We start from the raw sequence: 14,122 nt of genomic DNA, 5'->3' as shown, positions 1-14,122 counted from the left end.
CCCTGCCGGCATCTGGTAGGTCGTTTCACATTATAGAAAAACTGGAAAACGAGATACAAACAACACTCGACACGGCGAGTTCACCACGAGCCCAGAAACACGCAACGCGCACGGGGTGACCAGTCTGCGTGGAATAATTTTCTGGCAGGAGCGGAGGGGAAGATCAAAACCGGTCGGTCCAGTCGATCAGTCTGTCGCACGTGTGACAGGTGACATGGGGGCCAGCCCTGGATTGTCCAGATTATCCACGTATGAGCATCACGATTGCGGCGTCACTCATCAGCGGCACTTTGTTTATACACTGCACAGATAAGGAGAGTACAGAGCACAGCAGCAGGCAGGCAGGCAGGCAGGTCGGCAGGCACACAAGACCAGAGACCAAATGGCAAAGACCAGGACCAGGACCAGGACCAAGACCAGCGTCCGAGAGCCACGGAGCCACTCGCGGCATTGTGCTGCCAAACCCTGATGCTAGTCTACGGAGTTCGGAGGACTGCGTAGGGTCAGAGCCCCGGATGCCCAAGTGCCTAATAAATGTCTGGATGATGGCGGCTAGCCATGACTAGTGCCTCCTCTGGACAGCGGCTGAGCCCGTCGGTAGTCTCATCAATTCATCTTCACACCCTCATCATGCGGCAGCCGAAGATCTGAGGCGTGCCGGCGTTGGGTCCGGGATATGCTGGTGACGAATGCACAAACACGAACACGAGAACGGCCTGGCTCGCCTTGCTGTCGCGGCGAAAGAGGAAGGCTAGACGAAGCGAAGCAGAAGCGCGCCATCGAAATGACATCTGGGCCGACCGTACGCCGTCACGTACTCACACTGTAGCATCAACTACCGCCCCCCTGCTGCCCTGCCCGCCTGGGACGTGGGAGCTCTTTGTTCGCGTTCGCCTGCACGTAGGGAGTGAGCGAGTACCTGCTAACGGGAACTCTGGTTGCAAGGTACAAGCCGCCGCTTATTGGACCAAGCGTTGCGCCCGACAGCACAGCACGGTGCGGCCCGGGGTTTCTGTTTGTGCGCACTGTGCACATGTGCAGCCAGTCCTTGATTGAACGAACCGCTTGGATGATGCGAGTACCTGGGGCAAAAGGGAATTTTTCCCCTCCTCATCTGAAGTGCCGTTGTTTCAGGAGCATCGCAATGATGAGGCCGTCATCTCCGCAGACCGCGCGACGTGGAAACCTACCAAAATCCAAAGTGGCCAAGCGTCTCCAGGAGTGGTTGTACGTGTCAACCATACAGGTTGTTGGGTTGATGGGCCATGGGCCATGGCAAGCCAAAAAGTGATGTGGTGAAAAAAAAAGGAAGAAACTGTGGATGCGATTCCCGACATCTGGAGTCACTGGTCCCGCCTCCAGCTGTCCAGGTCTCCGAGGCCCCCGGCACCCGGCACCTGGCACCTGGCACCTCACCTGGCACCCACCCAACGGCCCCAACAGCCCCAACAACAACCTGCCTTGAGTACCTCCAAGGACGCGAAGCTCCATTACCCCAGCAACTCGGTGGCCGTCCACATGACGCTCGGCTTCGGCGAGACGTTCGTCTACCTCAATCTCCTGTACTACGTGAGGTAAGAATCCCCTTCCCACAGCGGTAGCGGTCGACGGGGCTCCCAACTTGCCGCCGCCGCCCCTGCTTACGCCTTGTCAGCACCCTCATGCTTCACCGCGAGTACTTCCCCTTCCTGCCGACCCCGGAGTCGGAGCCACGGGGTCCAGTCGACCAGCCCATGCTGGGGGCGCCCGCCCCCGAGGGCTGGTGGGACGACAGCTCCCGACTCCTCTTCGGCGCGGCAGAGCACATCGCCGCCATTCTACACGAGGCCTCCGAGTGTGGCGTGCATCTCATGACGCCCTTTGCCGGGTTCTGCGCATTCTCAGCCGGCTACCTCAACCTCTACGTGGCGAAATACCCCCGAATGAACCTGGGCCGCAGCCCGCGAGCAAGCGACTGTCTCAAAATGTGTCTCGACTACCTGGAAAAGTTTCGACTTGTCTGGAAAATCGCCGACGGATGGGTAAGCCGCCCGCAAGCATGACACGACCGTGGCCACCGTTGCGCTAACATTGAGAGGGCGGCACGCGCAAGATCAAAACGATACACCATGCATCCGTGCTCTACGAGCGAGCAACCGAGGACCGGACACGATACCAGGGGCGCACACGAGCAGACTTTGATACTCTACACCAGTCTGTCCACGAGTTCCGTGTCGTGGATAGATCCGACGCGCATACTCGGGAGATTCGGGGCGCGGAGCGGCCCTCGGCGCAGGCGACTTGGCCGGTTCAAGGGCACGAGCACGAGCACGAGCACGAGCACGAGCTCGACACTAATACCTTGTTGAACCAGCTTTTCGCGGAAGTCAGCAATAACCTCGACGAGCAGGGGGCCTGGTCTCAATGGTGGCCGGCGATTGATCAGGTGGATCTTTAATGAGCTGCGTAATTACATCCGGGGTTTTTTTTTTCGTTGAAGCTTCCAATGAATGAGTGACGACCTTTGATTTTTTTGATTTTTTTTTTAAAAAGGGCTGTAATATCTGGTTTTCTATACATGTCCTATTTTTATTTCCCGGTCTAGAAAAACAGTCAACAGATAATGCACCTCTTCATATGGCTCCCCTCCCGTCACCGCCAACAAATGCATACCTGTCGCGTCAACCATTCGCCGTTTCTCCTTCCAATCACGCCTTTGCAAAGACCTTTCTCGAGTTCATCAGGCGAACAGCAAGCATAAAGAGCATGCCGACAAAAGGCGCCACAACCACGCCAAGAGGACGTTTTTTGAAGCAGCTAAAAAGGCACGTAAATGGCGTCTGGATTCTGTACTAGATCTACTAGAAATTTGGGACGAGAAGGGTGTACATTATAGGCGAAGAGGTTAATAGCGTTATTAGGTTGAAAATTGGCCCGCCTTGGTGTCCGGCCCGCCTTGCTGTCGAGCACCACCTTTGGTGGTGAGGGCTTTTGCTAGCCGAACCACATAAAGTGGGGCGGGCACGATTAGTAGCCTGTAGGTAGCACCTGAGCACCCGTCTCTCCAGTCCAGCGTGCTGAGCCGGTCACATTGGAGAGACCACCCACCAGGCTGGGTCGTGGCCAGGGCGTGACCAGACCACGCACCGGCCCAGCTTCCGTCCCCCGTCATGGAGCTCCTTCTCCATTCGAGATTCCACGTTGAACAAAGTGCGCCCCCCCATCCCATCCCCATTATCCATGTCCTTCTTTTCTGTTTGACTACAAGGCCAAGCCTCATTCTGTCACCCCCAAACTTGCAATCTTCCTCTCGAGGAATAGAGCTTAGCTGGGTGCCGCCCCTTCTCCTCCTCCTCCTCTCTTGCGCCTTGATCCCTTCCTCCTTTCCCTTCCCGTCTGTGTGGCCCCGTCTGATCTGTACGTACACACGCGCGCACACACACACACACACGCACGGCACACGACACACACACGCCTGTCCACGCACAGCATCTCACTTTGCGTCCTGTGCTGCGGCATATGAGCGCGAGTCGTGGTCAGCAGCCGTCACACCCTGATCTTCTCCTGACCGTCGTCTCTCAAAGCTTATTGGCAGCCTCTCCCGGCCACCGCGGCCACTCTGCTACGCCACCGCTTAACCTCCCAGACCCGGAAACTCCACCTGAGCATTTGTCCTGCGTCCGGTCCGCCACGAGATTTTTCGCATTCTCCATCTCCAGACTGCCTCAATCCTCACGACCTTGCTGGCTGAAGTCTTGCCCGCCCACGGCCAGCATTGTCACTTTGCTGCCCACTGGCCGTCAATTCATCGCCGACAGCCGTGCCTAGCTTGAGGGTGGCCCCAATTTGGACTCTGCCATCACTGTTTTTCCTAAATCACCAGTCATCTGGGCTGACGGTTGACTCCCTCCCTCGCCCCGGGTTCGTGTGTTGTTTGCTGGGCCAAGACCGAAGATTCTGACCCTTTTCTCGTGAAGGAAAAGAAGCCGCTATCCCACCAGAGCAGAAGCAGACTGACGTTTTTTTTTTATGACGATCAAAGCTACGCTTCGTTTCCAACCCTGTCCTCATCGCCATCCACTTCATCGAGATTGACGTCTTTGTGACCGGCACATGGTCACTTGTTACGGCTCCTATCCCGAGGCAAGCGTCGCGCAGGAAAGCTCGTGGGTTTGTTCGTCGAGTAGGCATCAATATTGAGCGCCTCTGAAACCCAGACGAACAGAATCGGTCGAGCTCAACCCTCAGCTGTGAGAAAGCAGCAACGACTCGCTGCCTTTGCCTCAAACGTTTTCCGCAACAATGAGTCAACCACCGCACGACATGGGTGGTGGTTATCACGATTACACAGGCAATCACAGTCGGTCGCCGACGTCGTCACGACAAAACTATGGAGCTGGCTTCTCGTCAGGTCTGAGTTTGCCTCGCCAACCGCAGCGACCTTTTGAAGTCCCCCTGGGCTCTTCAGCGCTCTACCCTTCGGACAGAATAGGCAGCGGATACAATCCCAGGTCGATTGACAACACGTGTGGGCATGGTGGAATGCCTGCCGGCTACATGATGGACAATGGCCAGTCATGGAACTACAGCTCAGTCGGCGTTGCTACCGTCAACGGGGCCATCAATGGATCAAATCGCCAGAGGAGTGTCAACCGCCGAGCCGCGTTGCCTCAAGTACGTCATGTCTGACCTGGAGTCCAACCTTTCACATGTTTTACGTGCTAATGTCACTCTACGCAGACCTGGACAGATCAAGCCTCCATGGGCATGCCTGGCAGCGGGCTCCCGTCGTTCTCGGGTGGTTTGAATGGGGGGCAATTGCCTAATGGTGGACTTCGTGTTGATCATGGCCAGGCTCATACGTCACCAGACCTGCGCTCAACTGCCTCGGATGGCGACCAGCTCATTCCTACCGCAATTGTGATCAAGAATATCCCTTTTGCTGTTCGAAAGGAAACGCTGGCCTCAATCATGCTCGACATGAATTTGCCTCAGCCATACGCATTCAACTATCATTTTGACAGTGGCGTCTTTCGGGGACTTGCCTTTGCCAATTTCCAGTCTGCCGAAGACACCAGGGTGGTTATCGAGGCCATGAACGGCATGGATGTCCATGGACGAAAGCTTCGAGTCGAATATAAGAAAATGCTTCCAGAAGCTGAGCGAGAGCGTATCGAACGAGAAAAGCGAGAGAGACGTGGACAACTCGAAGAGCAGCACCGTGCTCCAATTCTCCACCAGCAGAGCTCGATTCAATCGCTGGGTGGCGTGTCGCAGCCGCAGCAGCGAACACCGTCGTCTCACTTGGGTAGGCTATTCATTCCAAACCAGGCACGCCACGTGGTAGTCATTAATATGTTGATTCTTACTCAATCTATCTTGCAGGAGACGTTGATTTGAACGATCCCCAGAGCCTTGAATTTTACACGGAGCTGGTCATGTTCAAACGGGATGATGGTCGTGAGATACTGGTTTTCCCTGCCGGAATTAGCCCAGAACACCGACGATCTATCCATATACTAGCTCACCACATGGGCCTGGAGCATCAGTCCATTGGTGAGGCTGAATCTCGCCAAATCACGGTGTTGAAGCGACAACAGCCGTCTCCCACGACCAACATCCAAAACGTTCCAGCCAACGGCCTCGATGTGCATAAGCGAGGGCTGAGCCGGGCAGCAACCTTCGATTTCGCTGCAGACCGGGATTCTCGAGCCGCAGCTCATAATTATTCTCACGTCGTGGGCAGACCAGGTCCCACGTTGGAGCTTCCAGGGAGCCCCGATGGCGGCAGCGGTGTTCCTAATAATTTACGCACAGCCAAGAGCTTTGCTGACCTCAGGTCTTTCACGCCCAGTCCTTCGCAAGCCCCCAACTATCTTGCGCCAGGCGGTGGAATGAGCACCGTGGTTCCCGGCTCCACCACTCGGTTCGGAGACTACCAGCCTGGCCACCCTGGCAATCCGGGAACACCAGGTCCCAAGGGTGACGGCCTCATTGCAGGTCTCAGCGCGATGAACCTCAACCCCTATGACTCGAACCCGCTACAATCGCAGGGCAGGAGCGCACCGGGTGCTATTGGCAGCCAGCGACCCGGCATTGCTAGTCACAATAATAAGGGTGCTCCTGAGAGACAGCCCCGTGGACCCGAGTGGGAATCAGCTAGTGGCTTTGCTGGCCGCGGTCGGTCCAACGGACATATGCAGCGAGGTAGTGGTACGTTTTATGTCATGTACGCATCAATTAACGCACAGGGCTAATACTTGCTGGTAGATTCGTCCGACAGTGGTGCCCGTGGCGGCTCCAACCCAAACGGTTCCTCGAGATATCACTAAGACAGACACCTTGTCGAATGTCCACGACTTTACTGCCCACCCTCAATTACGAAGCGACGTGGAGATGCCTAGCCCATTTGCGGCTCCTCAAGATGACGGTATTTTGTAATATTGACGTTTCTTTTCCAGACGCTTGACGCGAAATTGTCTTTGCCTGTTTTTGGAAACCCCTCATCAACACAGACTCCCACACCCCACAATATATATATATAGTCACCGCTATTTTTTTGGTTTTTTATTTCTTTCTTTAAGATTGTCGATTGGAGCTTTGCGGTATGAGTCATTTACTCATGTATGGACGCTGATGATGACGCCAAAACCTCGAGGAAAGTATGGGGGAACATGGACCCGGATACAGCATTTCGACACATGGGCGACCATAACGAGACACGACGACTCGCTTCCAGATGTACCTTGGAGCTCGTTCAATGTACCTTTTGCCGAAAAGAGCTATGAATAAACCTACAAAAACCACTGACGATTACGATGTTTTTAACGACTTTTTTCACGTCTAGACAGCCGCACCAACCTCTCCCGGCGAACGCTGCCTCGCGCCGGCAGAGGAGGGAGTTGCATCGGCGACGGGCACGATGACAGTATACCCACCCTAATACCCCGTCTGGCGTCCAGATATGACCGTTACGACAACGAGTGAGACTTCGTCTGAGCCTCTTTCATGTTTTCGGCGGGAGGCGATTCGAACGTGACGACGATTGCAGGCGAAAATGCGTTTGGCATGACAACATGGCGGAGAGAAGGATTTGTCCAGCATAAGTGGTGGAATTGGCGTGACGCGAAATAAAGAATGACCCCCCCAAACCTCTTGTATTGATTGCTTCATCCGTGTTTGATTCCTTTTCGATCATGTTATTATTTGTTGTTAGGTCTGGTTTCCCTCGGTTCAGTGCGATTTGTGCATGGGAGGACAAAGTATGCTTTCACTGATTATGGGGTTGCTCATGACGGTACAACCTCGATGCTGTGCTGCTTGACATTCAAGGGTTTTGGTTATTCAATTACTCGGCTCGCACGGCGGGTGGCTCTCGTCTCTGGACCTGGTCGACTGCCGCGTTTCCAAGAGGTGCAGTTTTGCACTTTGTGAGCAGACGGAGAGATGTGGACAGACAAGGGTTCGGCATTGGAGACACATACTGATTACAGGATGATAGCACGCAAGCGACGTGAGTGTAGAGCGGCGTTGGAGGCTGCACTGTTGTTGTGTTGGATACTTTGGGGGTGAGACGAGGTTGTGCTGGTGGACTCTCGAACTAGGAAGAGTATGATGTGATTCATTTGGTTGAAATACAGGGAGGGACAAGCCGATACACATGAGGGAGGCTGGAGGGAAGCGGCACGAGAGCCGTATAGTATGGGCAGCGGTGTACGAATTGTCTCTTGAGTAGCGCAATCAGAATTACGTCATGGACTTGGATTTGTCTGCACCTCGACGTCGTTGGGATGTTGGAAGTCAGTCCGTGGCGGCGTTGCTTTGGCGGTAGCGGTAGCCGTCTGGCAGACGCATCTCCGTAGTGACATTGTAAGGGTACGGAGTAGTTAAGCCGAGATCATGGTCAAACTTGCTGGACTGGCTGTGATTGGCTCGCTGCGCTGCTCCGCCCGCCCGCCCGCACGTCGACTCCACCTCACTTGATCTTGATTCTTGACCACGCAAGTGGTCTTGGGACCTCGACATTGGTTGCGAATCCAACCGGTGTTGATTCATTCGGAAAACCGAGGCCTCGGCAGGTTCTAGCGAGTCCCGAGTCCCCAGCCAGGTGCGTCACTTGTTATTCGCGACTCGCGACGCGCGGCGCAAAGAGAGCAAGGAGCAATGTCGCTGGCGTCCTATCTGCCGGGATTCCTGGGCGGCAAGGAAGAGCGCGCGGGCGTGGCGCCGCCCCAGATGAAGCGGTGGACGACGGGGCTGGACGGGATCGACAAGCTGGAGATGGAGGAGGGCGTGGACGTGCCGAGCCCGGGCGACGGCGAGGTGCTGGTCCGGATTCACGCAGTCAGCCTGAACCAGCGCGACAAGGAGGGTGAGTGAGTCTCTGGGTCTGCGTTGGCGCCGGGCAGGGCAGGGCAGGCGGGCTGCCACTGATCCGGGACGTCGTATCCATCCGCTGACCAAGCGTTGCTTCTTTTCTCTCTCTCGCAGTCTGCAGCGGCGAGGGGCACAAGACAAAGACGGCTCCGGCTCCGGCTCCGGCCCCGGCGTCGGGCCGTCGGCAGCCGCAGCGGCTGGTTCCGTGCTCCGACATGTGCGGCGTCGTCGTGCGCAGCCGGTCCCGGCTCCTCGCGCCCGGAGCCCGCGTCGCGTCCATCTTGCTGCAGACGCACCTCGCGGGGGCCGTGGGCGAGGACGACCTGGACAGCGCCCTCGGGCTGCCCCTGCCCGGCGTGCTCGCCGAGTACCGCGTGTTTGCGGCCGTCGCGCTGGTCCCCGTGCCGGCCTACCTGTCCGACGAGGAGGCGAGCTGCCTGCCCGTGGCGGGCGTGACGGCGTGGACGGGCCTCAACTGGATGCGCCCGCTTGGGCAGCACGTCGGCGCTGACGCGGGCCCCGGGGGGCGGCGGGCCGGGTTCGTCCTGGTCCAGGGCACGGGGGACGTGGCCGTCGCGGCGTTGCAGGCCGCCCGCGCCGCTGGGTACAAGACCATCGTGACGTCTTCGTCGGACGACAGGCTGAGGCGCGCGGCGGAGCAGCTGGGCGCCGACCACACCGTCAACGACAAGACGCACTGGGAGTGGCAGGGGCCCGTGATGGAGGCCACGGGCGGCCGTGGCGCCGACCTCATCTTTGAGACGGGCGGCGCGCGCACCATCCGCAAGAGCTTCGAGAGCGTCGCGTTTGGCGGAGTCATCAACTGCATTGGCGACGTGTCTGGCGAGGCGGACGGGGATCCCGACAAGGCGCCGCTGCTGCAGCGGCTCAATGTCAGCGGGCTGGTCTTGCGGCGCAACGTCACGCTGCGCGGCATTGTCAACGGCGGCAAGGACCGGTTCGAGGAGATGCTGGGCTTTTACGAGGAGAAGAAGATCCGTCCCGTCGTCGGTAGGGTCTTTGCCTTTGCCGAGGCCAGGGAGGCCCTGGCGTGCTTGGCTGCCGGGGAGCAGTTCGGAAAGGTGGTCGTCAAGGTGTGTGAGGGCTAGAGTTTTGTCACCCTTGGCTCACTCGGGCATCTTTCACAAACATCTATTACCAGGACAGATGTTGTCTGGGAGAGCAATAACGGTTTTCCCATGGCTATGTATTGATGAGAAATCTATCCAAGGCGGAAGAGAAATGAAGGAAAAGAAAAAAAATCAAGGGTATTTGTTTACTGGGTATCCTCGGGACGTGCAGCCGCTTCCTTCTCACCTTTGCTGCCTTGCCTGTGTGGCTCCCTCTGTGGTATTCCCGGTATTCCGGCCCATCACTCTGGCGAGATGGACCTACCTGAAGAATCTTGGCCATTGGCAGCGCTCTGGTTGATGGCCCGCATGCCGGCGTCGAGCTTTCCAAACTGCCACTCGGGCAGGGTGATGCCCGTCTGCTCGTTGATTGTGGTCATCAGCGGCGGCAGCATCTGGTAGACGTTGCGCACGGCAGCAGAGGCATCGCCGCCCGCCTCGCCGCCGACGTTGTTGCTCCCCGTGTTCCAGACGCTGATCTTGGGCTCTAGGCCGCGGATGGCGTTGGCATTGGCGTTGGCCAACTCGACGTAGGTGCCCTTCTCCATCATCATGTACTGGATAAGACCGGCGGGTCCGCCAAACGCTCTCGCCAGCTTTCCGTACGCGTCGGCCATTGCTGAGATGCCCTCTGCCTCCTTGATTTGCTGGAAGACGTTGGCTTCGGCGCCCTGCTTGGCGGCGTAGTTCTCGGCATCGGCCTCGGTGCGCGTCCTGTAGGCCTCCGAGTCGGCCGTCTGTTGGGCGGCGTGGCTTCTGGCTTCGGCGTTGAGGCGCGTCATGTAGGCCTCGTTGTCGGCTGCAAGCCGGGCGGCCTCTTGCCTGGCGCGCGCGTTGACGCTGACTTCGTACGCCGCGGCGTCGGCGGCGTGCTGCTTGCTCTCGCGCGCAATGGCAGCCTGCACGACGTCCTTGGCGCGAAGCCGCTCCATCTCGGCGGCGGCGCGCTTGATCTCGACCTCCTTCTTCAAGTCCTCGTCCTTGGACTGGACCGCGCGCTCCGCCTCGACGCGTTCGACCTCGACGTCGCGCTTGAAGTGTGTCTGCTCCGTTTGGAGGTGAGCTTCTGCCTTGGCTCGTTCAATGTCCCGCTGTGTCTTCTGGACGGCCGTTTCGGCATAGATCTTGGCGATTTCCCGGTCCTGCTCGCCCTTGCGCTGTGCCTCGCCCGTGTTGCCTCGACGCTGGGCCTCTGCGACGTCGACCCTGGCTTGGTTGATGGCGCCTTCGTGGGCTTTGCGAGACAGGGACGCGAAGTAGACGGATCCGGGGGCATCCTTCAACTCCTTGACACTGTGACGAATCGATTAATAAGAGTCGAGCAGTCAAGGAAAAAGGTGGTCTGAGACTTGCTTGCTGTTGTAGATTTTCAACTAGATGTCGCCAGTGCTCAAGTCAATATTTCTTCCCTGTTTTCAGTGAGGGCAGCTTACACCAAACTGGTCGAGTTCGCATTGGATGTTGCGAAAGATGCGCTTCTTGAACAACTCCCGCTCAGTGAAGATCTCCTCCATCGTCATACTCGACACCAGGACACGCGTTTCACCCTCAATTATTCCCTTGACGATGCTAGAGACGTGGACTCGTGGATCGGCCTTCTTGTCTTCGGAGCCCGCCAGCAGCGTGGCGTACTTCTCGAGGGCATCGCCGCTGCGCTCGCCGTGGTCCATTGAGCATGGGTCGGCGCCGCGGGCATCAACGTCCGGGCCGACGGTGAAGACTACGGGCAGCTCGAATTGGAGCTTCTCCTTTGTCATGGCTTGCAGGTCCATGGCGTAGTCATGCGGCTGGACGCTGAAGCGCGTGCAGCGTTGGAACGGCAAGACCAGGCAGGCTTTGGTAATCTTGACATTGCGGATGCGCCATCCCGTGATGGCCAGATACTCGTCGGGGCCCGATATCTTGTAACCCACCATTGTGAATTACGTCTTGGGTTGGTCCGGCGTTGACTCACGTGCAAGTGGTTTGTCGGAATGGTCCTTTTCCAATGCTAGCAGGAGGAAGAGGAAGGGTTAGCACCAGAAGATGTGTACTTGGCCGCGAGATGAAGGGCGAGGGGGGACGAGGACGAAAGGGGAGAAGATTGTAGCGCGCATACGAGACGTACTGTTTGAGCGTGCTCTCACCCTGTTTCCTCTCCTCGAAAGCCTGCTTTAGATGAGCTCCTTGATACGTTCCTCGACTTTCCAAGGGTCTGCCTGGGGTGATCACATCCTCATATATCTGCCACTTGGGCAACAAAAACGCTCCGTCGCCCGCCTGTTCAAATAAGCCTAGCAGGCTGGGGAATAAGATCTCGTTAGCCTCGGCCAATTCATTGCACACATGACTGACACGTCACACAAGCGAGACTAGCCTTGGGCTTATGGCGGGCTGACTTGGCCTGACTTGAGTTGGACCAAACACTGCAGGCGGGACTGTGCCTTTTTTTTTCTAGAAACTTGCTCTTTCCAGCGTCAGACCTGTGGAGGTGGCATCCAGACATCCCGGCCTATGTCCGGCTTGTGACTTATTCTGGAAGGAGACTAGATGTCCGTCGTCGCATGGTGTCATGACGAGTCAATCCTGTTCAGTTCGGAGGTGCATGTTCGTCGGGCAAAACTCGCTTGCTGCCGTGGCCAGGTCGAGGCATAAGTGAAGCGAGCCATGTCGAGCCATGTCGAGCCATGTCGAGCCATGCAAGAGCCGCACGAACTACGCTTCAAAGCTAAGCTTTTCCAGCACTGCCCCCAAGCTAGATTGGTGATATGGTTCTTTCTTCCGCCTGGAGAGACAGTTCTCTACTTTTCGTCATTTATCGCTTCGGGACAAGTCCGCCTCGTTTGTTTGAACGTAACTCGCACTCTTGGGGGCCGCCACTTTCAGCCCATCTATTCCCCTATTCAAGGGCTTTGCCATTATTCCCAGTCAGCCAAGAGGCGAAAAGCACATCAGTTCGCGTGATCTTTGTGCTGCACCGGTCCCAAAATGCGCACTGGGCCTCCTATACACAGCCACCACAGTCCCAGAATCGTCATGACGCCGTCTTTGTTCATTGTGCTTCATCTGGAGACGTGCACGAGGCTGGATTCAAGGTTTGACCATTGTTCTGTCCGTTCAAAGTCCGGCGTATCTTGGCTTTATGCTTTCGAATAAGCACAAAGACGGTCGTCCCCGCCATGTTAGCCCGTGGCATATAGTATGGCTTGATTGTTCTTTGCTCGTAGTCCCAACCCTGCTGCCTAAGGTTGTGCGAAAATCATACTGTAGGGCTGTACCGAACACCCACGAACACTTGACCGTCAGATCGTGGACAGCTTCTGAAGGAAAACCGCCGTCTTCAAGATATTGGTCTCATCAGCCGTGTCTTTTTCCTGGGACACATCAACGTTTGCTCATCATTTTTCAACAGACATGTCACGACAACCTTTCCACTTGTTGGAAGACGGGGATCAACCACCACCATATTCCACGGTGCCCGTTTTCCCAGGACCTTCTTATTTCTGTGATACTGCTCAGAGCCGAGAACATGTGCCACAGGGCTCGTCCCTCTTCTCCACACAGCTGTCTGCTCTCCGGAGCCAAATGCTAGACGAACAAGCCGCTCTGTCATGCGTCCGCAATAAGCAAGACATCGAGATTATGTCCCTATTAGTTCCGCACGTCGAGGCTCTCATCGAGTCCGTAGCATCGCACGATCCGCCGCCGACGCTGGTTGAGGCAACGTTTGTGCCGGACGAGGCCATCGGCAAGGAATGGACCCTAAGCGATAGCGAACAGAGACGCAGTGGCGAAGTGAGGACGCTGATACGCGTTGGAAGGCAATGCAAGGCAGGCGGAGTTGAGAAGCAGCAGCAATACTCCTCCCCTGGAGAATCAGAAGCAAGCGCTCCCAAAGAATTTGATGGATGGGGCCGTTGGTCCGACGACGGCGAGCACGGCAAATTCGGCGCCCAAGACTGTCTGTGGTGGTCAGACGAAGACATGGCGCGGCGACTAGCCAGGCATCTCCAACCAGCTCGTGCAACCTGGCCTGTTGATTGTCGAACAATTCGGGCTCAAGTCGAACAGAGCGAGACGGCCAAGACCATCGGCCGGTGGTCCATGTTCAACGAGCGAAGACCGGCAAAGACGGCACCGACAGCTTCGTCATCTTCGACACCACACCAGACGTCTTTGGAAGACGTCCGCATGACGGTGAATGCGGAAGAAGCGACGTTTCGAAAACAGAGCGTCGTGGGTCTCTGGGAAAGTCGGACGGGTTGAGGACTAGTGGTCAGACTGATGCTGCGGCGCTTATGATGCAACTGGCGAAGGGAGTTGGAACTGCTATTTCTTTTTGTCCATGGTATGAGGGGAAGAGGAGGTTCCATCATGATGATTCGAAGAGGACGTGTATACTTGAACGCGGAATGTCTGGTTAAATGCAGAGTCCACTCTCAAGGTCAAAATCGACCAGGTGTGAACGGCTGGCGACAGCTGGCCCAGCTTGGCAGACGCGGATCTGAGCATCACGAGATGGGCCAACAACCCTCACATCCCACGACGGTTCCATCGATTCTCTTTTCGTTGACGCAGTTGTCTCCATCCCCGGGCAACAATTGCAACGTTCCAATTCGGATAGGTTGACTCACTCGCCGCTTGGAGCTGGAGATGCC

At 56.8% G+C, this 14,122-nt stretch overlaps 5 protein-coding genes across 5 annotated transcripts; 4 read left to right on the top strand and 1 right to left on the bottom strand.

Annotated features, from left to right (window-relative positions):
* Positions 1–1,144: 1,144 nt before the first annotated feature.
* On the top strand, positions 1,145–2,437 carry MAM_07367 (uncharacterized protein; the record flags this gene model as incomplete). The annotated part of the gene is made up of 4 exons (XM_040826165.1): positions 1,145–1,227; positions 1,371–1,574; positions 1,655–2,021; positions 2,078–2,437. 4 exons carry the CDS (start codon positions 1,145–1,147, stop codon positions 2,435–2,437), a joined length of 1,014 nt encoding a protein of 337 aa, XP_040675837.1.
* Positions 2,438–4,281: 1,844 nt separating this feature from the next.
* MAM_07366 (Nucleotide-binding, alpha-beta plait) lies at positions 4,282–6,311 on the top strand (the record flags this gene model as incomplete). Its single annotated transcript, XM_040826164.1, has 4 exons — positions 4,282–4,653; positions 4,720–5,287; positions 5,365–6,192; positions 6,250–6,311. The coding sequence occupies 4 exons, from the start codon at positions 4,282–4,284 to the stop codon at positions 6,309–6,311; spliced, it is 1,830 nt and encodes a 609-aa protein (XP_040675836.1).
* Positions 6,312–8,142: 1,831 nt separating this feature from the next.
* MAM_07365 (Alcohol dehydrogenase superfamily, zinc-type) lies at positions 8,143–9,464 on the top strand (the record flags this gene model as incomplete). The annotated part of the gene is made up of 2 exons (XM_040826163.1): positions 8,143–8,350; positions 8,470–9,464. 2 exons carry the CDS (start codon positions 8,143–8,145, stop codon positions 9,462–9,464), a joined length of 1,203 nt encoding a protein of 400 aa, XP_040675835.1.
* Positions 9,465–9,727: 263 nt separating this feature from the next.
* Positions 9,728–11,401, bottom strand: MAM_07364 (flotillin domain containing protein; the record flags this gene model as incomplete). Its single annotated transcript, XM_040826162.1, has 2 exons — positions 9,728–10,771; positions 10,919–11,401. 2 exons carry the CDS (start codon positions 11,399–11,401, stop codon positions 9,728–9,730), a joined length of 1,527 nt encoding a protein of 508 aa, XP_040675834.1.
* A 1,477-nt stretch (positions 11,402–12,878) lies between these two features.
* Positions 12,879–13,730, top strand: MAM_07363 (uncharacterized protein; the record flags this gene model as incomplete). Its single annotated transcript, XM_040826161.1, has 1 exon — positions 12,879–13,730. One exon carries the CDS (start codon positions 12,879–12,881, stop codon positions 13,728–13,730), a length of 852 nt encoding a protein of 283 aa, XP_040675833.1.
* Positions 13,731–14,122: the final 392 nt, after the last annotated feature.

The sequence above is a fragment of the Metarhizium album genome (assembly GCF_000804445.1).
Source record: "Metarhizium album ARSEF 1941 chromosome Unknown scaffold_30, whole genome shotgun sequence".
Classification (NCBI taxonomy): Eukaryota; Fungi; Ascomycota; class Sordariomycetes; order Hypocreales; family Clavicipitaceae; genus Metarhizium; species Metarhizium album.
Note: the sequence above shows the minus strand (reverse complement) of the source record. Positions and strands in the feature narration are given on the sequence as shown.